The sequence below is a fragment of the Amblyomma maculatum genome, chromosome 4 (assembly GCF_055883805.1).
Source record: "Amblyomma maculatum isolate TAMU_Amacu chromosome 4, ASM5588380v1, whole genome shotgun sequence".
Lineage (NCBI taxonomy): Eukaryota > Metazoa > Arthropoda > Arachnida > Ixodida > Ixodidae > Amblyomma > Amblyomma maculatum.
The window spans coordinates 119,592,868-119,617,690 of NC_139347.1; the positions used below are offsets into that span (position 1 = coordinate 119,592,868).

The 24,823-nt window shown below is 43.3% G+C and overlaps 1 protein-coding gene across 3 annotated transcripts in view; it reads right to left on the minus strand.

The window, feature by feature from the left end:
• RpLP0-like (ribosomal protein LP0-like) overlaps positions 1 to 24,823 on the minus strand; it is an 85,833-nt gene that overhangs the window by 47,423 nt on the left and 13,587 nt on the right. For 2 of the 3 annotated variants that reach the window (XM_084602406.1, XM_084602408.1), the window contains exons 3-5: positions 20,281 to 20,384; positions 19,551 to 19,604; positions 3,670 to 3,819 (exon numbers count right to left, since the gene is read on the minus strand). In XM_084602406.1, coding sequence (XP_084458532.1) covers positions 3,670 to 3,819; positions 19,551 to 19,604; positions 20,281 to 20,384 — 308 coding nt within the window. The remainder of the gene's footprint in view (positions 1 to 3,669; positions 3,820 to 19,550; positions 19,605 to 20,280; positions 20,385 to 24,823) is intronic. The other variant, XM_084602407.1, reaches the window with a different exon arrangement.

The window sequence follows — 24,823 nt, forward strand, 5'->3', positions numbered from 1 at the left end:
CTTGGAATCCAATTTCTTACTCTTAGTGACCAATAGTTATCCTCTCTTCGCATTGCATGTCCTGCCCCTGCCCATTTGTTCTTCTTGATTTCCACTAGAATGCCATCCTGATTCAATGATGCAATTAAGAAAACTTGTCACTGCATCCAGGTTGATAACAGATGGAAAAGAGCAGCAGTAGAGCTGGATTTCTGTAGCTAGACTAGTATGGTAGATCACTTTTCTCTTTGTTTATGCATTAATTTATAGAATGCGACCTCACCTACCATATCGTACAAAAAAATGATGTGTTGATTATTCGCTGTGTTTATTGTTTGTGTGAGTATGAGGTGAGTATGCAGTGAAATGGATCCATCAGAACTGCATCTGGGCTTGAGCCACATGGGCTGTTGTGACGTGCATCTTTCTCTTTCTTTCTCCTCAGTCCGCAGGAGGAGGCAGCAGTGGCGACTCGGCTATATAGCCAGCCATCAGGCCTGCGCGTTTTCTTTTCCGTCTTCCTACACTCACAACAACAACAGCTCGAGCTACAGCATTATGGACAGACAAGAAGTCGTAGTCAACGGGGTAGTGAACCCGATTACACCTAACCAATTCTTTTAACACCTCTGAGCGACTGCTAAATGTCCTGCGCTGGGAGAGGTAGGAGTTGACAAGGCAAGCAAGGGCAAGGGCATGCCTACAATTCCTGATGCCAGAGTAAGCCTCGTCTGCTAAGCTGTCCTAACTAGTGTGAAGCATTCTCTGCCACAATCGGCCATCATGCATAGGTGCCCCGATGAGCTGCCACTAATTGTTTTTACCTACTACCTATAGTGCAGATAATACCTGTAACGAACACACACTTCCAATAAACAACTTAGTATGACCAATAACTATTTGTAATCGTTACTTTTTGAAATAATTGGTAAGGGCATTAAATATCGGCACATCAATCAATTTAAAGAGAAACCTCCTCAGGATGAGACAGTATTCGAAAATGGAACAGGGGACAGCTGTAGTATTTGGAACACTACAAGTTTGCAATATTCAGAGCTAAAAGCACCCAGCAAATAGAACCAATGACCTTGGAACTCTGACGTTAAACTTGATTCAAGGGCTTGCTTTTGCCAGTGGAGAACAGCCAAGCAGACGACACTCGCTCGAGCTGCATGATTACACCCCAACGCTCGTTCCCTCTGCCGATTTCCGCTTTGCGTCATCTCAGTGCCGCTGTACCGGGCAATCGATGGTGGCACGGTACTGTTAAGTCGAGTGTACAGGGCCTTGAATATTTGGGGGCTGTGATTTTAAAAATTCATATGCAAAATCTATTACCCAATTCGAGCTGAAATAACGTTCACAAAGTAGCAAAATATCGTCTACATTATCTGATAAGTGATTCAACATTGGTACTTGCCTAGATTTTCCGAAATCGAGAAAAAACTGCTCTCGGCGGCGTGCACAATTTTCGCAGAAGAAAGTCGAAAAGCTATTTTGACATGGTGCGTCATCTGTCGGGTAGCGAGGCAAGCGCGCCAACGGCCGGGATGAAGCTGGTCTCCATGCTCGACAGATGACGTATCATGTCAAAATAGCTTTTCGACTTTCTTCTGCGAAAATTGTGCACGCCGCCGAGAGCAGTTTTTTCTCGATTTCGGAAAATCTAGGCAAGTACCAATGCTGAATCACTTATCAGATAACGTAGACGATATTTTGCTACTCTGTGAACGTTATTTCAGCTCGAACGGGGTAGTAGATTTTGCATAGGAATTTTTTAAATCCCAGCCCCCAAATATTCAAGACCCTGTAGATGGCCTTCAAGTGTGGAGGTGGTGACAGTCCAAGCTGTGGCAGTCAGAGGCCAACATCTGAATGCTCAGTAATGCTCAGAAGTGCTATGAGGGAAGTAGCGCAGCAACTAACTGCAAGACCAATTATATGACATTGGCAGTGCCTCATTTCAAAAAGACTCATGCTGACACCAGGCAGACTGTAACTTCAACAAGCACAGCAGTGACCACTCTCCTAATGGTCAGAAGTAAAAGCCCCTATGGCGCACACAGTCAAAATGAAATCGACAACAATCAGGGATCATGTCATTTAACTGAGTCTCTTTAAGTGCCGTGGTAAATGAGCAGCACGAATTAAATAGCAATGAAAAAAAAAAAAAAATGGAAAAAAGTCATTTTCTGTAAGAACACTTCTTGTCTTTGAGCATGTGAATTTAGCGCCCAAATCAGTGCAACGTGGTGCAGTGCGTGTATGTATGAGGCTGCAAAGTGGTATGGCTGTCAAGGACTGAGAGGAATGTGTCACTCATGGGGCACTTACCGAGCATGATGACTGATTTAATTATTCCAGAAATGGTCATCCTAATTAAACAACGCATCAAGAGCCAAATGCCTACAGTCGTCACTTTTTGTACACTGATTTGCCAAACTCAAGCAGCTGGCGATGTTCGCAGCGAATAACTTTAGAGTAATCTTGCAAAATGCTTAAAAATATTTTTGAACTTACGAACCCTACTCATCACATTTTTTTTTGGAAGCCGAACAATAGGCTGGTTCCTGTCAGCAGAAAAACTGCCTATGTGATGAAGCAAGGCTGAGAGCGACACACAGACACAAAGTTTGTTGAAACAAATTTCATGCTCAGGACACTAAGAGACTTCCAAAGTTTCAGAGCTAGAAATGTCTGGGATTGCCACAAAAAAAGAACCTTAGAAAGGTGGGTACAATTTTCTAGATCAGCAACTTATATTTGAATATTTGACACATTGTGAGCACAATTAGTGGAAATCACTGACAAAGGCATGACTGCATTTTAAACTCAACATTTTGCATACACTAAGTTAAAAAATTCATTCCATCTTGCAAACCAATGTAAGGCATGACTGCATTTTAAGCTCAACATTTTGCATACACTAAGTTAAAAAATTCATTCCATTTTGCAAACCAATGTAAATGTAGAGAACTTTACTTCGAAAGAAATTCATTATCCTGTACAAAATCCAAGGCAAAAAAATTGCTTAACACCGGCGCACTGGCGGCTACAATACAGGAAACAAATAGTCCGCAAGCATTCTGCTGCGATGGCTACAAATTGCTTTTGTGGTTGTGTGACGCCACGTCGAACACGACTACGTGGCATTTCACTCATGTTTCCACAAGTTTCTAGTGACCCTCCTTTTCACCTTGTTCAACACCTATGCTAGCTTCTTCCCTGCCTCTGTGACGAGCGGGCCACTATCCCCATGGCAACCACAAGATAGGCTCTTTTTCGCTCATCCTTGCTTCTTTAAGAAACTCTTATCCTCTCCAACGAACCCCGGCGAGGCAAGATGGCGATGGACATCACTTTGCTGCATGCGCACCCCTTAATTGGCCTTAACCAACAATGCAAAAGGTGAAACTATTACAGCTATCACAACTGAGCAGGATGAGCAAAGACAACACACCACCGATGTTCCTGGTTACACTATGCAGTGAGAACATTTATTCCCAGTCCACCACCTGCCTGTGCCTACAGCCCCTTCGTAGTTATGTAGAACTAATCACCGAGCAAAAAGCGAGTTGTACAGTGCTCAAGATGCGAGCACTATTGTTGCTGCTGCCCTTAATTGAAAAATGTCCCATGCCACAGAACCCCTCCCCCGGATGGTGCAGCCACGGGGAGACCACCACTCACTGCAGCACTTTGTCCTTGGGCGCGTTGGTGAAGAAGAGGCCGCATTGCCCGCGCAGCCGCTCGCTGACCTTGTGCAGGTTCTCACGATGGTCCTCGTCGATGAAGCGTCCCAGGGCCACTGCCATCACCTTGTTCTTGCCAAAGTAGAACCTGACCAGGACACCGCCAAGAGCGAGAAGACATAAGCAACTTCAACAACACAGCTTCGTGACAAGAATTAGCAAAAAGAAGTCAGTGAACCCCTAAATGGAGACCGGCTGCTTAGTGACTATCCCGAAAACAACTCTCATTTCATTTGAGAGGCTTCAAGATATTTTAAAACTGCAAAAAACGGCCTGAGACGGGGCCCACAGGCAGTAGGTCTGCCTGAATGGAAGGCTGACCCCAAAAAGAGTGTTGTGTTGAGTTTTATGGCACATAGGCGACTAAGGCCATCATGCGCCAAGAGCAAGGTTTGAAATTAAACAGAGATTTTACAGCTGGTTTAAAAGCTTCGCTTCTTTAAGAAATGAAAAAACGTGGGAAATATCAATGAGTGACTTTTCTCCTATTAGTAAGCTTAATTCACGTTCCAAGCCTTTTGTACCTAAAATAAAGTTCAATATTCCGCATTTTCTTAGAACACACATGCGCCCCATCAGGATTCTCTTACAACATAGTGATAGATTACGATAGTAAGCTGTTCTGTGCACAGAAGCCCATGAACTTCCAGCAGGTAACCTACACTGAACAAAGAACAATGCAGATATGTGCTAGAACGTCCTAGAAATGAACTAACATGTGCACCTTTTATGCGATAATGACAGTGCACAATATCAACAGTAACTTTCGCTTCATGACATCAGTGCTACACCATCACGTTAAAATCATGCTACTTCACCGAAAACCCATGCTGAAGCAATGCTACACACAGTTTTGACTTCAGCACTGGGCAAGGCAGAAAGAATTACAATGCAGTCCACAGGCAATTGCGATTCAGTTTACAAGCCAAACCTTCTGAAGCAGGCCATGAGGAGCAAAGTGATAAGCTCGGGAAGTTGGTTTTCATTAAGGGGCATGATGCTTGCGTAAAGTGAACACGGACGGGGAGGATGAAGAAAATGAAACAGCATAATGCGTGAGCACTGCAGCACAGAACACTGCTGACGAACTCCAGACTAAACCCTGGTGACATTAACCCTTTTGCTGCCAAAGTAAACAGCAGGGAACGCATGCGGTGGCCATATTGGCAAAGCCGGCCAATCACCAGGTGGGCCAGGCATTTGTTTGCTGCGACTAGTAAAGTTGTACTTGCACTGCTGTCACATGCCACTTTTAAAGGCCGCTGAGTTGACAGCCTTCAAGATTCTCATTTGCGATCAAACTCGAAGGATTTATGCTGCTACAAGGCAAACTCGATTGGTGTCAAGAGATTCTATCACCTGAAATCAAGGCATTTCAGCGCAGGCATACGAGCAATTAGTTTGAGTTTATTCTCAGAATGATTACAAACAATATTACTATTCGTTAGTTAACGTTATTCATTCTTGAAATTAATTTCATTGCTTTAGTGGAGATGTAGGGCACTAATTTTTCAGGAAGCTGGTGTTAGCTGTTTTGTACCGCTGGCAACAACTGTATTACACTTGCTACAACACCTCCAAGCAGCTTACCCCCCCCCCCCCCCCCCCCCCCCCCTTCTCTTTTTTTCTAGAAGTTAGGCTTTACAAAATGAAGAGCCTTAATTTTCCAGCAATTGTACAGCTTTAATATTTCATTAGAAAGCTCATTGCTACGAGTGCTCCGTGTCCAAGAGTGCATGCTGACGCCGCTAGAAGACCTTCAAGATCTCAACAGAGCTCCGAGCTGCTCCATTGACTCAATAAACTATTTATTCAACGGCCATTGAAACCTGCCATGCAGAAGTGCTCAAAGGTCTTGCAGTCGACTGGCTACTGGTTTAAGAAGCCTTCGAAATGCCCATGTGACAGGGGTATTAGATGGCACTATGTGAGCATTTGTTGCATGAACTATTGACTCGTATGAATTGCCAACAAATGACAACACTTTGCAGTGTTGTTGCAAGCTGTAGCATTTCTTTTTTTTAAATTTTTTATGAAAATATGTGGTATGGAAGGCCATTTTGTATGCGCTGTGTGCAGTAGTGAATTGATTAAAATACAGCACACCAGTTGAAGCAGCTCTCAGAAAGGCCATAGCAGAAGTTCACAACTGTCAAGCATCCCAGACATGAGCGCAGGAATATGCATCTTTGGATTCAGTTCAAAAGTAAACTCGAAAGCTGTGCAGCCTGAAGCATGATCAGCTCCGCTGGAACAGATGGCAACAGTTATTTCCGGCAGACATACAGTCACACAACAAATCCATTCTGATAATGTAAGCATCAAATTTAACTCAAAGAAATTTACTTTGGAAAGCAACAAAACAAAGTAAAGCTATTCACACATTTTAAGATATAATAATAGAAAGCAGAAAGTTTTAAAACAGGCATACAAATAAAAACTTTGCATTGAAGATTATCATTTCTGCTGTTTTTCACTGAACAAACTGGCTAACAGCCTTTCTAGCACTTTCTAACTTTCTACAGTATTTCACGCTTTTCAGTCCTAGATCCCCTCTACTAACGAGACAGCACAATCAGCGGCATAACGAATGTGAATGGATTCCCTGATTATTTCATGTGATGGAAATGCCACATTCAGTGAGTGCCATTAACTGTACTGAATGAAAGGAAACAAATGATATTCCTATGTGAGCTGTTGGAAAATGGCATTAAATTTGTGCCATGGCAAAAGTTCAATTTGCCTTACTGCCTCTCCCAAGAGACGACTAGAACTCATAAGGGTTTCACACTGCACAGTGCAGTGACCTCTTAGAGATTAGGTAAGGCTTAATTTCTACCTCAAAACACCCTTTCGACAGGGCGTTTCAATTACATCACTTCAAAACTAACTCGCCGTGTACATACTCTCATTTTCATTTAATTTCCAATGATTTTGAAACCCTTTTTAATGCTTATTATCGACAATATGGTTCATTCGTTGGCTTATAGTTTTGAATGTCCTAAAGCAGCTTAGGTGATGAGGGACGACATAGTGGAAGGATCCAAAAATTTCGACCACCTGGAGCTCTTTAGCCCAATCTGAGTTGTAAGTTTGAAAAGTATGTTTAGTAGCAAGAAATCAGAGCCTATGCACGCACTGAATGTCTTACTAGTATAATCACTGTATGAAGTGTTAGGCTCATATCCAACAATGTCCCGCTCCAGACACTGTTATGTATCTTGTCTAAACTAACTGCAGTTATGCTGACTGAATGTTTTCACAGAACACAGACAACCGCATGCAAGTGCAATGTACAACGGCAGAAGTACTGCACATAATCAGAATCACATATGAACTAAATTTAAAAGCAATAGGAGAGCAAAAAAAGAAAGATAAGATATGAAATTGAGTTGTTCGACGCTGTTTGTCACGGATATCGAGCGTTAGAGTACTTAACTGCTGATGGCACAACCTGTTGGTTTGTATGTTGGCGTAAATTCATTCAGGAATGCTGTCACGACCTGTTGGTTTGCAAACTGGAGTAACTGATTCAGCATTGCCGTCATGAACTGATGGTTGGCACGCTGGCGTAAATTGATTTTAAAATGTTGTCACGGCCCATTGATTTGCATGTAGTGAGATGGTGTATGTGTATGGTGTATTAGAGACGCTCAATAATTTCCGCGATCCTTTTCTCCACGCCGCTACGCTACTGATTCGCTACCGATTCGCCAGCATGGGTCACGTGGTGCACTGCGGCCCGTTTTTGCTATCAAGCTTCCAAACAGTCAAGAGTGGACGCCTTTCACCGCAGAGCGTGTGTGGAGATTGCTGTATTTTGCGTCTGGGTTTTGTTGCTCGGGTTTTATTTCTTGCAAGAAGTACTTAGCGGCAGAATGCCGGGCTACAGCGCCTTCGGCTGCAGCAACCGAACTGAGTCCGGAAATTTAGAGGCCCTTTCTAGGCTCATAGAGCAAAAATTTGTGCGCATGATCTGTGCATCACATCTATGCGCTAATGTGCCGCTCGCAAATAGCAGATGTGTGAGGAGGGAGATTAAGAATAAAGCCATTGATGGTAATAGGTAATGAATAAAAGTTATAAATAGACATCGATATAGTTAATGACTAATGCTAATTAATAACGACTTGTTATGACCAATATGTCGAACAACGAATTGTAATGACCGCAACTGACTGGAAATGAGTGAAAATGCTTAGCTATGAGTGGTAATGGCTACAATGACTAGGAATGACTCATCATGACTACTGTATCACTACAAAAGGACCAATATGTCAAATGATGACTTGAATGGCCGCCACTTACTGGAAAGGAGTAACAATGCTTAACAATGAGTGATAATGATTACAATGACTAGGCATGACTCATCATGACTACGAAACGACCAATATGTCAAACAACAACTTGAAATGAGCACAACTGAGGCAAATGACAGGAGAGGAAGGGCAGGCTTTTGCTGTTTTCTTAAGAGACATCTAAGAGACCCTCTAATATTTTTCTCTATTCATCTCAAAGGGAAAAATCAACAAGAAAAGACGCCTTTCCGGAATCTATCAAATTAAATGGGATACGTCGTGGCGACCTGCACAAAATTAGCTATCAACTGAACAAGTGTGCTGATGTGTGAATCAGTAGCAAGTGGTCCAGGTGTGCACCTGTTGGTGTTCCCGCATTTTGTGTTTTCACAGAGTTGTGGAAACTCATTTAAACGGCCAAATTTAGGTTAAAGAGAGCGCACAGCAATGGTACACATGAAAAAAGATCATGATGGAAAGATTGTGCACTCGAAGGACACAACACAATGTGTGTTTGTGCTTTTTCTCACCTTCGAAGCAGAAGCTATGGCATTTGGAGTGTTTGTATTCCTTGGCGCTATGGCCACAAGCTAAAAGATACTCTTCAAGAGGGCGAGCTGCCAGGTCAGTTAGTACAATATTCTCTTCTTTGGCTGAAATGTTTGTTTCTTGAAGTAGACAATACTACTTTCTGGTGAGGGTACAGGGCTAGACTTTCATGTGGCAGTGCATAAAATATGGAGGTTTCAGTTTGTTATGCAGCTGGATGGCTGTTTTTATTTTTTATTTTCTCAGGCTATTGAAGTAGAAAACAATGAAGATCTTACATTTGAATTTGGAAGTTTTGTTTGAAATTCAGCAGCCAGTGCTCTCTTTAAAATTATTCCAGGTCTACTTAACTTGCACACTCCAGGTTTCTAGTGCTGACCAGTACTGACCTTTATTTACAGCCACTGATCAAGTGAAACTAGCTCTTAGCTTATAATATCCCTCAAGCGAGTTGATGTGAACATTTCATAACTGCGCATAAAGTCAGACTTCGGATAGATACTCGTTGTATTCAAGGTAAATGTAGGATATTAATGAGTTCATTTTACTTTAAACAATGTGCTAGGAAAACATTTTCAGGACCATTTTAATAGGCTGGTGGAAGACATAAGAATGCACTGCCGGTACTCATCGTCTTCGGTAACCTGCGTCCTTTTTGAATGCGTCAATAAAGATGTTTCACAAGCAAGCATGAGTAAGCGTGCATCAGTATGTGCGGCAAAGTAGAGTTAGTTGGCATCTGCATCACCGTAGGGAATCACTCAATGGGCTCATTTTTGGTGGTACTCAAGGCAGGCAAGAAAGTGCGTGTGATTACAATGCCATAAAAATCACAACACAACAGCAAGGTGTCGGATTAATCGATAGAGCTCTTTGGCAGGACTGGAATGATTCGCATGCACACTGCCACTCAGCCTTCTATACAAGCTTACCGTTCACAGTTAGCAAATTCTACTCTTTCTAAAGTAGCTGCGTGCTTTTCAAGGCAGTAGCACATGCGAATTCCCATGCTGCTGTGTCTGTGCTTGACTTGAATATAGCCACGCCAATGGCGCACCTAGAGCAGTTGGAAGCTTCATGGCCGTACAAGGACGTGGAAAGTCAGCGGCACTTCCGTCCAGTCTAATTCTCCCAAGCGGGGGCGAAAGGAGGAAAGAAAAAGCTGGGAGAACTTATCCCTCACGCCTAAATTTTCCTCTCGCACTGACGGCGCCGCCGACTCCGCTCGTTCTGAATTAGAACTGTCGCCTGCGTCGGTCGTCTGCGTAGCTTAGCGCTGTGAATTCTCTGCGTGTTGGCTTATCGGCCAAAGCCGTGATTTTTCGTCGCGGTTCTTTTACTTTGTGCATCTCATTCCTGCTGGCTCTTCGCCCTTTCGTGAGACGAGAGACTTGTCTGCGTGCAGCTCCAGTTCCATGGACCCATCTCGTCTGCTGATTGTGCTAGCCATTACAGTCGGCGATATCCGCTGTGGTTTCTGTTGTTGAACTTGTTACCTTCATGTGCTGTGGAGAGACGTAAGTGCGTTTCGAAGACTGTTCTTCCAGGAAGGGTAGTGTAAATTTTTAATCATGCAGTTTTGTTATGTATAGCACAGTGACATGTGATTACTTGAATCAAATAACAACCACTAGGTAACTAGAACGCAGGTATTTGCTCCATGTTTCTACATTGCTTTGATGGTATGGAATGCGTAGAATGAATATGTGCATCATTTATTTAATTTCATATCAACTGTACACATGCTGACAGAAGCAGTGCCGGCAAACTGGGTTCTTTTGTAGTGTTAAAGCAAGCATGCAAAATTACAATGTTAGCGCATAACACAGAACACTACTGTAAACTGTTGGCTATGTAAAGTGTGTGTGTGTGTGAGTGAGGGATACCTCGTCGCATCTTTTCATTTTCTGTTTCACGCGCAGTTAATAAAAAAGGGGAAGCGATATCTGCTGTTCTTTGCGCTATTTTTTGCTGCGGTCGGGTACGCTTGCTCGCAGGCGCCAGCGTCCTCGAGAGCACTATGCTTGTGGTTTTCTTTCCATCTCACTGTTCCTGCCGCGAGCCGGTCGCGCCGCGGCAGAACGATGATGCGGTAGAAAATCCGCGAGCAGGGCGTTCTCCCGGGCGCAGGTGCATGCGACCCGCGCTACTTGAAGCAACCTACCGACACCCCCTTCAGCGCACCGTTTTTTTGGACCAGTCCGCTTTACGGCCTCTCCCGTCAAGTCCATTATTTACGCGCCCCCTCCCGCTATAATGGGGAGTTTGGCGCTAGCGTCTGTAATTCGTGGCTGCTGGGAGGTATAGGGAGTTTCACACCCCTGGCCGTACCGGTAGTGGTCGCCAGCACGCGATGGGACCTTCACAGTATTCTGAAAATTATCAAGTGACTGTATGGCGCATTTACCTAGGTTAAATAAAGGATATAGCTGGCAACACAGAGGAATTCTACAGCATTAGTGAGAGGGTGGCAGGCATCGTAATTAAGCTTAATAAGCGGTATAGACTGAAGGTTATACAGGCCTATGCGCCTACATGTATTATGATGACTAGGCAGCCGAAAGCTTCTACGAAGATGTAGAATTGGCAATGGGGAAAAAAAAAGATGCAGCATACTGTACTAATGGGTGACTTCAATGCGACGGTAGGGAAAAAGCAGGCTAGAGATCAGGCAGTGTGCAACTACTGGATTGGTTCTAGGAATAGCAGAGAGCAGTTACTAGTAGAGTTTGTTAAGTATCATGAACACCTTCTTCAGCAAATTAAAGAACTAGTAGTGGACATAGAAAAGTCCTAATGGGGAGACTAAAAATCGAATCGACTTCACACTGTGTTCTAACCTCGCATTATGCAGGATGCTGAGGTAATTGGAAAGGTGCGATGCAGTGACCACAGGATGGTAAGGTCTTGAATCAGTCAAGATCTGAAGAGGGAATGAAACAGATTAGTAAGAAAGAAGTCCATCAACAAATTAACAGTGTGGGGGAGGGCAGAGGAATTCAGGGCCTCACTACAGAAAACATATTCAGCTTTAACCAAGGATGACGACCTTAGCGTAGAAGCAACGAACAATACATTCAGAGATATCATTGCTCGGTAGAAGTGGGCGGTAGGATAGGTGGAGAGGACACCGGTAAACTATCTAAGGAGACGAAAGATTTGATCAAGAAATGCGAAAGTTTGAAAGCTTCCAATCCAACAGACCAGATAGAATTGGCAGAGATATCAAAGCTAATCAGTAAGCGTATAGTGGCCGACATAAGGAAGTATAACATGTGGAAAATTGAGCATGCTCTAAAGAATGGGGTGAAAAGGAAATTGGGCATAGGCAAAAATCAGGTGTCCACGCTAAGGGACAAGATGGGCAATGCCATCACGAATATGGACAGGATAGTCAAAGTAGGCGAGGAGTTCTGTACTGATCTATACAGCAGCCGAAGTAGTCAGGACAATAATGAGATTGGCAGTAGGAAAAAGCAGTAAGACGTTCTGCCAGTGACGAAAGACGAGGTTAAGAAAGCTTTAGAAATGTAACTACAGATTTGTTGAAGGACGGGGTGATATCCTGCTATGAAAACTGACCACCCTGTATACACAATGCCTGGTGTCGTGAATGGTACCGGAATCATGGAAGAACACTAACGTTATCTTAATTCATAAGAAAGGGGATGCTAAGAATTTGAAAAATTAGACCAATCAGCTTACTATCTGTTACATATAAGGTGTTTACTGAGGTAATCGCCAAAAAAATCAGGACAACCATACACTTCAATCAAGTAAAATATTAAGCAGGCTTTCGAAAAGTGTTCTCTATTATCGATCATATCCATACCATCAACCAGATGATAGAAAAATGCTTAGGATATAAGCAGGACTCCTTATACATAGGATTCACTGATTACAAAAAAGCATTTGACTCAGTAGAAACTTTGGCGGTCATGCAGGCATTGCGAAATCAAGGTGTAGACGAGCTGTGTGTGAAAATAATGGAAGGTTTGTTTTGTGGTTTGGTTTGTGGGGTTTAACGTCCCAAAGCGACTCAGGCTATGAGGGACGCCGTAGTGGAGGACTCCGGAAATTTTGACCACCTGGGGTTCTTTAAAGTGCACTGACATCATACAGCACACATGCTCCTTGCTTTTCGCCTCCATCGAAAAGTGGCCGCCGAGGCCGGGATTCGACCCCGCATCCTTGGGAACAGAAGTCGAGCGCCTTAACCACTGTGCCACCCCGGTGGGGTAGGTACTGGATGATATCTATAGTGGCTGCACAGCAATCATAGTTCTGCATAAAGAAAGTAACAAAATTTCTATGAAGAAAGGTGTTAGACAAGGAGACACAATCTCCCTAGTACTATTCACAGCTTGCTTAGGGAAAGTATTCAGAGACTTGGAATGAGCGCAGTTAGGGATAAGGGTTGATGGAGCATACCTCAGTTACCTGCAATTCACTCATGACATTGCCTTGCTAAGTAACTCGGGGGATAAACTGCAAAGAATGATGACCTAGACAGGAAAAGCAGAAAGGTATGCTTGAAAACGAATATGCAGCCTACTAAGGTAATGTTCAACAGCCTCTGGAAGGAACAGCACTTCACAATAGGTAGCGAAGCAATGGAAGTAGTAGGCAAATATGTCTACTTAGGACAGGTAGTAACTGCAGAGCCAGACAATGAAAGGGAAATAATTAGGAGAACAAGGTTGGGATGGAGCACATTTGGCAAGTACTCCCCGATTATGACTAGCATCTTACTGGTATCATTCAAGAGGAAAGTATACAACAGTTGCATCTTACCTCTACTCACCTATGGGGCTGAAACGTGGAGGCTAATGATAAGGGTTCTACTTAAGTTGAAGACAACGCACAGGGCTATGGAACGAAAAATGTTAGGTGTAACATTAAGAGATAGGAAGTGCGCAAAGTGGGACAAAGAAATAACTCGAATTAATGACATTCTAGTGGAAATCGAGAAGAAATGGGCATGGGCAGGGCATGTAGTGCGAAGAGAGGACAATCGACGGTCGCTTAGGGTAACAAATTGGATTTCAATGGAAGGAAAATATAGCAGGAGACGGCAGAATGTTAGGTGGGCGAAGGAGGTTAAAAGTTTGCAGGGGTCAAGTGGATACAGCTAGCACAGAACCGGGTTAATTGGAGGACTATGGAAGGGGCCTTTGCCCTGCAATGGGTGTAGTCCAGCTGATGATGATAAAATGAAGGAGAGATGCGGATGGAACTTCATGAAGATGACAATGTTCAATACCTTGCACGAGAGTGTTTTGCAGTTTGAGACTGGTGAAGACAACGATGTTTACTGCATATCGGTAGAGTGCGATGCAGCTTTACATGAGGCATGAGCCTGCCTTGGCTGAGGTGATGATAGCACAGTGCCCTCGTGCCTAGGCACAGCGCTGAAGATGACTTTTGTTGCCCAGCGCACAATGAAACAATATGCGGCACATTAGGATGCCTCGATGTCAGTGCCGCCGTTCAGGGTGGTGCCAACCTTTGACCGGTCCCACGCTGCCTCTTGCTCGCTGCGACGTCATTTTGAACCACAGCAGCGCTCGGAGTGGTTGCAGTTGCTTGGTGTAAGCAGCTAAGTATGCGCTGTTTGAGGCTGTGGATTACTAGCTGGTGGTTTGTTTGACAGCATTAGACCGCATGCCGTACGAGTTTGTAGAGTCCACCGAACGAGCATTACGAGCTTTTGCATGCCAATGGGCGCCGGGTGAACCCATGAATGACTGTGTTGTTTTGGCTTGCCCTGGCACTCAAAGGGAAGACGTAAGTAGGAAGTCCAAGTAAACCGGGATCGACCGAAAGCAACTGACAGCTCATATATCGGCGAGGTAAGTTGCAAAAGAGCTCAGACTTATCAACCTATATTTTGCAATAAATATTGAATACTCTGTACTCCGCGGCTGCGTCAGTAGCATATGTACGCGGACACGTTTGAGGGAGGGCATAAGTGCTTTTTTTTTCTCTTCTTTTTCAACATTGCTTTTATAAGCACGCACTGTCCTAGTTGATTGTGGAGTTACGCGAAGATGCTTTTTGGTTGCGGAGTGCTGTAACACTAGCAAAGAATCATAATGTTGCGTGCCTTTTGCCCAGAAGTTCACGCCAGTTCTGTTTAGTTTTAATTTCTGCATTAATGAAGAACAGACAAAACAAAGAATAAGTACTCGTTGATTTCGATGAAGGGCATGTAGAGTGGCTGGAGAGCGTGGCTGTATTTTTGGTGCCCCTTGATGCACTGCGGTTTTTTCTGAACTCTCAGTAGATATATCCCTGCTCTCATGTCAAGGCTCCTACCCGACTTATTTTATATTTGTATATAATTGCACTGTACTAATCTCAAGCGATTTAGCCAACATTATATTTGCTCTCGAGAATATTTTCACTACGCTGTTCTTAACCCAGTAGTTGCAAAGTTGATTACCGACCGTGGTTCATATTCTTGTGACGGAGCTAAATGCCTAGGCATGATGTGCCATCTGTAAATATGTTGTCAACAACATTATGTTACTCAAATTTTTCCTCGGCTCTCTGGATCAATGTCTGTAGTAGCTGGCGCATTGTTTGGAAATTGCGAGGCTCGGTAATGCACAAAAACATTTTTATGAAAACTTTTTTTCAAGCAGCTTAAATAACTGGATAATTTCTTGGAAGTATTTGTATCAGTTAAATTAGGACCTGCTGGTGATGGAGGCACCAACTCCTCCTCATCTGTTGCTGCAGAGGCTGGCTAAGCGAGCCTGATGGTTCGGATGGCGGTTATGGCAGCATGACTGCGGCTGGCGTCAATTTACCATAGAGTGCCTTGTTTTAACTGTAATACTGGCCACACTACACATCACCTACTTACTACTCTTCCTTGCTCGCTTTTGTGGTTGAAGTCTTTTGAAGTGAAAGCTTCATTACACCAGGCTTTCAAGCCGTCAGCATGGAAGCAAATTTGACTTTGAAAAACTTTGAAGGTCAAAAACTTGAACAGTTGCCATGCAGTGTTGGTTTAGGTGTCCGCAGAACAAGTGTGACAGATATTGTGCCTTTCCTTTCCAGTGAACCAGCTCTATCACTGAGTTCAAGCCATGCTTAAACCCCGCCAATTTTGAAGCGATAGCTTCACTAAGCGAAATAAATCCAAGGTCACCGTGTGCTTCGATGACCTTCAAACATCTTTGAAGCCAAGCTGGAACTTAAGCCACAGCCACTTTGGGTAGCTATGTTCGCACCAAAGGTCAAGGTCAAAGACCAACTGATGTGGGATGTACCGTAACGTGTGAGTAGCTGGTTGGTGATCGCTGACGTCAATATCGAGTGCGCAGCCACGCCACGAACTCGGAGTATGCCAAGTTCAAACTAAGAAGAACTTCTTTATGGATCACCTGAGTCTCCTTCCAGCCATAACCAAAAAAAAAAAAAAAAAAAAAACCTTCTGTTGAATAAGAGCTTTACCATGTGTAACCATGCTTCAGCTTTCACTTCACACTAGGTGAATCGAAGCTAAACCACAACCAATCTTTTTTTTATAGGTTGTATTCACTGTCGGCTGCCGCGCAGGGGACAACGGGAAAAATGAAGCATTTCCGCTTCCTGTCCGTTATAGCCTTGGTCATCGTCGTCGTCTGCTGAGGTTTTGTTTGGGTAGTTTGGAAGATCCAAGGTGCTGTGAACTCTGTAATCTGCTACAATAATGGTCAATTGCGCTGTCTTCGGATGCGGCAATAGGTCCTGTAGGTGTAAAAACTCCGAGAACAGCACAGGTGTCAACTTTTTGGGGTAGACGCCTGCTGTGGCGGGTCTTGTAATGTTGCTTCTGCTGCGTCGTTTTGCTAAAGCATTGCCGTGCTGACTGTTCTGCTCGATGTGATATAAACGCGGTAGTGTATGTGCAAGTGATCGCACTTACTCAATGACAACTTCATAAACATGCTACTTTCAACCCTTGGAGGAGAACCTTTCCGACTGCTGACCTTGTGCTCCCGGCACGTGTATGCAGTGTAACTGCAAGCGCGCTAAAGCACTAGAGGAAGCGAGGAATACCTTCAAGCCGTTGCACATTACTAATTAGCTCTTGCTAACTTTGCCCTGTGATTGTGGGTACCATACCAGGAGCTGACCAGAGGTACCGCTGCGAGCACTACAAGTGTCGGGCTAAGATGTCGGCATACAGAACAGTGTGACGCCCATTCGTGCCTGCTTTACGGCCATACTAGTCAGCCCCTCAAAGCCTGCTTTCCTCCGGCATTTTAGTAGAATACATGTTACGCTCTGCATGCTTGGGCACCAGAATGTGGCTGGAATGCTTTCCGCTACAAAAAGTAAAAACAAAAGAAAAGCGTTGTTCGTGCATGAATCCGAACTGCGAAAACGCTGCTCGCGGATGGAAGCAAAGCGGTAGAAATCGCTGACTTAAGGGTCACGTCTACAGTATGATAGAATATTCTAGCTCACTATAGTCACGCAATGCCAGATCGCGATAGTGCTTCACGATTTTGTCCGTCGTGTGACTCCACCACACGTCAACTTTGGTATGAGATGACTGGGCAGCGTCGCGCACGTGACCAACAAAGTGGCGGACGGCGCTCGTGCCATGACATGTGAAATGAACCTATACATTGTTACCATGTTTGTTGAGAATTCGGCTACATTACTTTGCGCACATTTTATGGTTTTCATTTGTTATCCCTTATGGTTACACATCACCATACCCAACATTTATGTCCCTCTGGCTTGCTAATCTCAGGGGTGGAAGCAGGCTCGAGCATTTTGGAGCAGCTTTGGGAGCAGTAATAAAGCCGTTTTGGAGCAGCTTTGGAGCAATGAAACGAGAATTTTGTAGCATTTGAATTATGCTTTGCAGCAAATTTCCAAGATCAAATGCCTTTGATAATTGCAGCTTTTTCGTTCTGAAATACAAAATCTCCAATCTGATTCCTTTTTATGCCAGCTCAACGCTTTCCAGCTTCGCACTCATCTCCGACGAGACGAGCAGAAAAGCATCTAAAGGTATGTAATATAACACAGGCTGACCTTAGCAACAACTTGGAACAGACTGGCAGCAAACGGAATGCTTGCTGGCACACTTCATAACTGAACACCTAGCCTGACCTAAATCATTTGCCCATTTTGACTTGACAGATTCAAATGTCCAGTCTACCCCTTTGGTGCGCTCAAGCAGTGCCATTAATTTAGAGTTCAGATTAATGGGCATGACATTTGCCCTATCTTGTTTATATCCTTTTTGATCCTATGTCTGCGCTGATAAATTCCTGAGCACTGGTTAAGTAGTGCCTTCAGTAAAGATAGGTGGCACTGAAGGGTAGCCTTTTCATCCTTCAGCTACTGCCGCTCATTTTGCATGCTTTAATTTTTTGGCAGAGTTGCGCTGTGATTGTGCATTACCGTGTAAATTTTTTGCTTTGTACGAACAATGGTGAATGACCAAGAATTCAAAGAATGTCTGAACGCGACCAAAAAAGCAAGAAATCACGTGACTACTCGTATAGTGCAAATTAATGCATGTTAGACGCTTCAAATTCATCTTATTTTGCATATTGTCGCAATCTTGCAATTGTTATGACTATTGTTGCATTTGCCGATAGTTTTGTAGTGTACAATACGAGCAACACAGAGCGTCACTGCCTTTCACGTTGCCGTTCGTTTGCGCTGTCGCGTGCATGTATCTTGCCCAGTAGGCGACGAAGCGAACTACGATCGCCTTCGTCGCGTCGCTCTCTTTTTTGCTCACATGAAGCTCAGTCTTCATGCTGCACCATGCTGCGAATGTTCAGCCATTTCTTCCCTTCCCTATTTCTCGCTACACTTTTACTTTCTGAATAGACCGCGCCGCCTTCTTTTCATATGCTACACTTGACACACTAAGCTGAGAACAAGCCACTACACTTAGGCGCCTAAAACCAAACACATATCCAAACAGAGCCCTGTACCACTACATATGGCCAACACAATACAGAAGCGGATGTGTCTGGTGCGGAGACCCTGCTACACTATACCACACAACATGGAGAGGTAGGGCAAGCCTCATAATGCTTAAAATAGATAGCCCTAGTCCTGAGCAGTGGGAGGACCTTCTAGCCGAATCGGACACACAGCATCAGCTCATGCTGGTGCAGCGGGCCAGAGCCGCTGCCGAGGCCAATGGACTCCTGGACAGAGGACTGCAGACTACTGCTCTTTCCTAACCCACTACCCCTAACTCCAATTTTCCCCAATAAAGTTCATCAATCAAAAACCAATTTTCATATCTGTAGGCAACATTATTTTTTTTTTTCTTACATACTGCATGCTTTCTCTCATGGCTCCAAGGTTTATGTAAAGTTGGCTTCTCATGAGTGCTGCTAAGTCTGGTGGTAAAGGCATTAAAAATAAAATGCTCGCTGTCATTTTTTTTTCTAACGAAAAAAAAAAAAAAATTCCTCAGCTTTCCTCGTGCTTCTACGGCGACGGCGTACGGCGCCATAATTTCATGAGAAGTCATCGCTGCAGCCAGATGTACTTTACTATAACCGATTTTTACCAAAATTGTCTTTACTATAAAGGGGGAAAAATGTACTGTCATCTATGGAAGTTGAATGGGACGTCAGTTTCATTTAATTATATCCGAGCTTTTACTATATCAGAGTTTACCATAGCTGGGTTCTACTGTATTTTTACCAGGCCAGTGTCTTACTTCCAGCGCCAGTATTTCCGACCTTACATCCCTTGAAATTGCCAAAACTAGCTCTTCTCAATGGTGCACAATTTCTACTCCTCTCTTCAATTCCCTAAATCCAATGAGAACATTGAAACAGAAGTGAAAAAAAAAAAAATGTTAGGCAAAAACTTAAGTGTGAGAATGTGATGGCATTTCACAACTTTTCATTACGTCACTCTGTAAAGCAAAGGGTCAATGCTATAGCTGAACAACCAGTGTCCAGCCTGGGCCAAGCATTTCACTTACCAGAGGCATGCTCTCAAAATTTTTCGGTCACGAACACCGCCAGCGCCGTTTGTGCTAGTGGTAAAAATAACATTTTCGCATTAAGAAAAAAGGAACAGCTCAAGATGGATGTACCGGTGCTATTCAGAATAACTGTGGATATAGAAAAGCATAGACAGGGCATATCCTGAGTCATACAGTCTACTTAATACCCCAGTACATGCCAATAACTAATAAGCTCGATGTGTAGGTTGCCGGCGCTAATAGAGAGGCAGTCGACAGAATGGGAAGGCAGCTGCTCAATGCCATTACCAGCACGGTTCATCGCATTGTTAATCGATGGCTCTGTCCTAGCTGTCTAGCCCTCTGCTCCGAGTCCAGTCGGTATATACAAATGGTGCATGTACAAACAAAAGGGTGCTCGCAAACACTGGAGTCAAATGGGGATGAAAAGTAGGCTTAGTTCCTGTGAACATACACATAAACACTTTCAGCATAGTTTTCTGTTTTCAAAGTGCATCTGTAATGTCATCCCTCTTGTGGTGCTTTAAAAACAGAGCATTCCATACTTTAACCATGTAATCTAGGATGTACACGGTTACTTTTCATGATGGGACAACATCATCGAAGCACTGTTTTCGTTCACTGTATAAGGGGCTAGTCAACCTAGCCGAGCAACAGCAAAGCCGCCGCATCTTGTTTACATCACAGATACGGTGTTGGTCTAGGGACAGAAAGGCGAAGCACCCACCTGCTGTCTTTCCACTCCTGGCGCACGTCTTTGAGCTTGGTGTTGCGCATGTTGGATACCGAGTAGACAAACACCTTGTCATACTTGTCAAACGCCTCACGCACCTGCAACATCCCACAAGCAAGAGACAAAATATTTGCGAGTAGGTCTACCTACATACAAGACTATACTCTATCACTTGTTTGCAGTACTGTGAAAGCTAGGAGCCCCATTTTGACAATCACGAGGGCGTGCTAAGCATGCTCCTCCACGCTGTGTCATCTGCATGTCGTCCACTCACAGCGTAAACAGATATGGTTGTAATAGAGTACAAATAGATCCTGTCTATGTACCAAACTTTGGAAAAATATTCGTAAGCTTTAGAATAGGCTTTTGAGTAACAATACGCTGTTTGTCACATCCACACTTTAGTTTATTGCATGCAATACGAAGCCGCGGTGGCAGATTTGCCTAGTGCCGTCATGCGGTTTTCCGAACTGCAAGCATTTCGTTATCGAACCGACTTTCTCCTTTCTTCAGGAGGAGGCAGCAGAAAGTTATGTGGGTGGATGAGATTAAGGAGTCCGTGGGCATCAAATGGATTCAGCTGGCATCGGACGTAGTTATTTAAGGGATAGTATGAGAAAGGCGTTTGCCCTACAATGAGTGTAGTTAAGATGATGATGACATCTAAAACACGTGACTAGGAGTTCCTAGTCTTATTTATTTATTTAAAAAATGAACAGTTGTTTGAATAGACACGTTTTTCCAGGTTTTCATGAGCCTTAATGGTTATTTATTCCCAAGATAACAAGGTTACAAACCTCTGGCATGACATAATAAAAAAAAAAAGCATTAGTTATGGTTGATGAAACAACAGCAAAGACAGGGACGAAGAAAAAATTGTGGAGCTAAAGTGGGTATCATTAACTACTGCATCCTTGGAACATAAGCGAGCTTTAGCGCATCAATCAGCCAAATATGTTACAACTCCGGTATCACCATTTAGCCGCATGCATTTTTCCCAAACACTATCTTCATGCAAAAATGGACAAGAGCTTTGTGATTGCTAATGTGAATTGAAACTGCATTGTGCTCTTTTATACTCCCTTTTCTTCCTCGTCATCACCGCAAAGTGTATCAACCTTCTATGGTAGCAGGGTGTGTACAAAATTATCCCCTTCAGGCGCCAATTAAATTTTCTAAAAGGAAAAATTATTTTTGCACCAGGCATGATCAGTAGGCTAAACAGAATTCAAATATGAAAGACTATGCAAAAATATTTATATTTTGTTCGCGTCCACGTACGTGGACGTAGTGCATCAAAGCTGCTACATGAATGGAAACATTACAACATTTTCGGCATTTTCTAACTAACTATTAAACATAAATAAATGTTTTCCTGTGAGAATACCTTGCGCCTTCAAGACTGTGATACCTGCATGCAAATAAGCATATTACGGACTGCTCTGCACGAAATAATGAAGCGCCGCGGACACTATAACAATTTTGGCATTAAGACGTGTCCACATTTGTGGACGCAAAACTGTGAAAGCCCACTGAAGCCCTTTTTCTTTGTCTAAGATAATGAAATCTGGCATGCAACATCTACATTCCTTTATTGACACATTCTTTACAAGAAATAGTATTATTAGGCATCGGTTTAGAAAGAGGCACGCAAAAATTAGAGCTGCTGATTCGTCCCGCCGTAAAATGCTGTGACATCCATCCTTACTTGCTGTTTGCAAAACATTTAGCTGTAACAGCAAGAGATGGCGCCACATACTTGACAGGACGGGTCGAAATGTTACGGGTAGCAAATTCAAAGGTGGAAATTCCCGCCCTGTGCTAAGATATAGTTTAATTAGAGTCGCATATGACCTGGAATTACAGGTAATTTCCAAGATTATACGGATACAGAAGGGCAATAACCAAAGAAGGCAAGAACCTTTTCCTTTTCACAGATATTAAGAATTCTCCGACTCTCTCTGATATCTGTCTGCATGGCCAACACCTTCCCTTTAACCTGGCTGTCGGTGACATAACTGCCGATATGTAGTTTTCATCTGCCACAAGACATAAAAGCCAAGCTGCTTTTGGGATCGAAATTGCAGCAACAAACACCACAAAGCATTTATATTCCCATTTTTCACATGCATCATTAAACCTAAACACCAGTTACATATCGCAACACATATGAAACCAACACATGAAACCAACACATATACAGCATCAAGAAGAAATCCAAATATAAATTATTTAGCAACCGTAGGTGAATGTCAAAGGGTGATCTATGTATGCTAATATCCAATACATCATGGTAAGGGGAAAAAAAAAAAAGAAAAAGATGCAAACAATAATTATGCTCATTTCATGCTGTCATCCTCAAAGGAACTACTTGCTAACACTAACAGAAATTTGAGCACTTTACAGTTTTCACCATAATTCTTTTTTTTTCTTGGACTTCGGAGTCACGCTCCAGTCCTAGTTTTGTTCTTTCCTGACTTGTCTGCTTAGCTTTCTGCTGTGTTCTCCCCATTATGAGCAGACATTCTGGACAATTCTTTGCAGTCACAAGTGCAATATCCAATAGCGTAGCTGCTTCTACACACCACAGACCTGGAGACATGATTCGAACTTAGGTGACTTTTCGAGGCTGATTCAGACATTACAGCCAAACAAATTGTCTTCTGGCACAATGTGCACTTGGATTTATATGAATTACTAAAGTCCGTCCTAACCCATCACAATAATCCACCCGTTCAAGCTAGGCAGAAAGAAACTTTTACCTTGCATCTTTATGGCACCCTAATTCACACCACGCAGTACAAAGGCACAATACTGCCGCAATATCAACTGTGCTCAGCAATTTCAGGGCCAGCATCACTGTTCTTGGAAATAGGAGAGTGCCCCTGAGAGGGAACAGTGGAAAACAAGAGGAGGATCAGAAAAATTCTAGGGGGCACTATGGACCACTGAAGTGCGATGAGGTGAAAGCATCTGTTGCGCGGTGGTCCGAATTCCTCCATTACGGCACCTCTTTCTCTCTTTTTTTCACTCCCACCTTCCTCTTCCTTACGACTCGCTTAAGGTGTCCGCAGAGATTGTGACAGACACTAAGTATTTTCTTTCCTGTAAACTTATTTGAAATGCCGCTGATGCTTGCTGTACTGCGTCTGCTTTTATATGCTGTCTGGTGCGGCGTTCGAGGAAGCGCCAAATGAAAGGCGCCGCCATATGGACTCTCCTGGATTAAATGCCCGGCAGGGTCACCTTCGTATAAGCGTGAATCGTCTCATGACGTCATGACCAGATATGATGTTACAATCGACCGATGTCATGATCAGATGTTACGTCAGTGACGTCCCATCTGGTCATGAAATCACATCCGGTTATGATGTCATAGCTGCACTCATTTCAAGGCACGATATACTACACCACTGATACAGGGGGCTTGGTAGCTGATTGCCTATTAGATAGCGCAGTTGGCAATGGGAGGTGGTATTCTTGAGAAAACCCAGCGGTGAGGACGCAGCCCAAGTTTATCGATGCTTCGATGTATGCACGCGAATGTTGGCATGCTGTCAGGTACAACATATTATATTACTGATGACATTTCATTTCATTCATTTCAAGGTACAATATACGGCACCACTGACGATATAATTTATTTCAAGGCACGACATACTACACTCCTGATGATGTCATTATTTATTTCAAGGTACGACATACGACACTACTGATGATGTTATTTATTTCAAGGTATGACATACTACACTACTGATTACATCATCAAACTAAAGAATTCCAGATGGACGGATACGATCGTGGCCACGAGCATGAGCCATTAAAAATGGCTTTTGCCTTAGAATCAAGCACCCCTGCTGCACTCAAAATTATTGGGGAAATAATGTGCAACCAATGATTTTCTGCTTCAAGACTGATTTAATGTAATCATTTACACAACAAAAGGCAGTCTAGAGAAACAAGAGAACAAATGTAAAAAATGAGGACGAAGAGCAGATCACAAACAAACAGAGAAGTGAGCCCTTGTGATTTTGGCATAGCCTGGTGTTACGTTTTACGTGAAGCATATACAACTCGTTCGGTTGAAAAGCTGCCACCATAGCCTAAATTGCGAAAAGCAGTGTTGGAGAAAACATGCGTGATTTCGTATCAAAATTATGACGCGACCATTGTATGTGCAGTGTTGACGGCAGTGTCATACCATTTCGCTTTGCCTTTAGCATGTACCTTTTAGCCAAGTTGGAGGCTAGTGTGTGAGGGGTGTTTGAACCAACGACATGTGTGCCTCAGATAAGTGTGTATGTCCATTTAGAAGTGCGGTAGACACTGCACCTTCCTTTTCCTAAAAAAAAAAAAAAAAAAAAAAAAAAAAAAAAAAAAAAAAAAAAAAGCTTAGAAACATGCATAAAAGCAATAATAGAGTGAAAAACAAGTGTTAAAGGTGAAGCTTGAGCGTCCCCTTAATTTTTTGGTAACAGGTTTTGTCTATCCTCTCTATGCTATTCTTTCTGAGAAGCTTGAGAGAAAAAAACAAAAA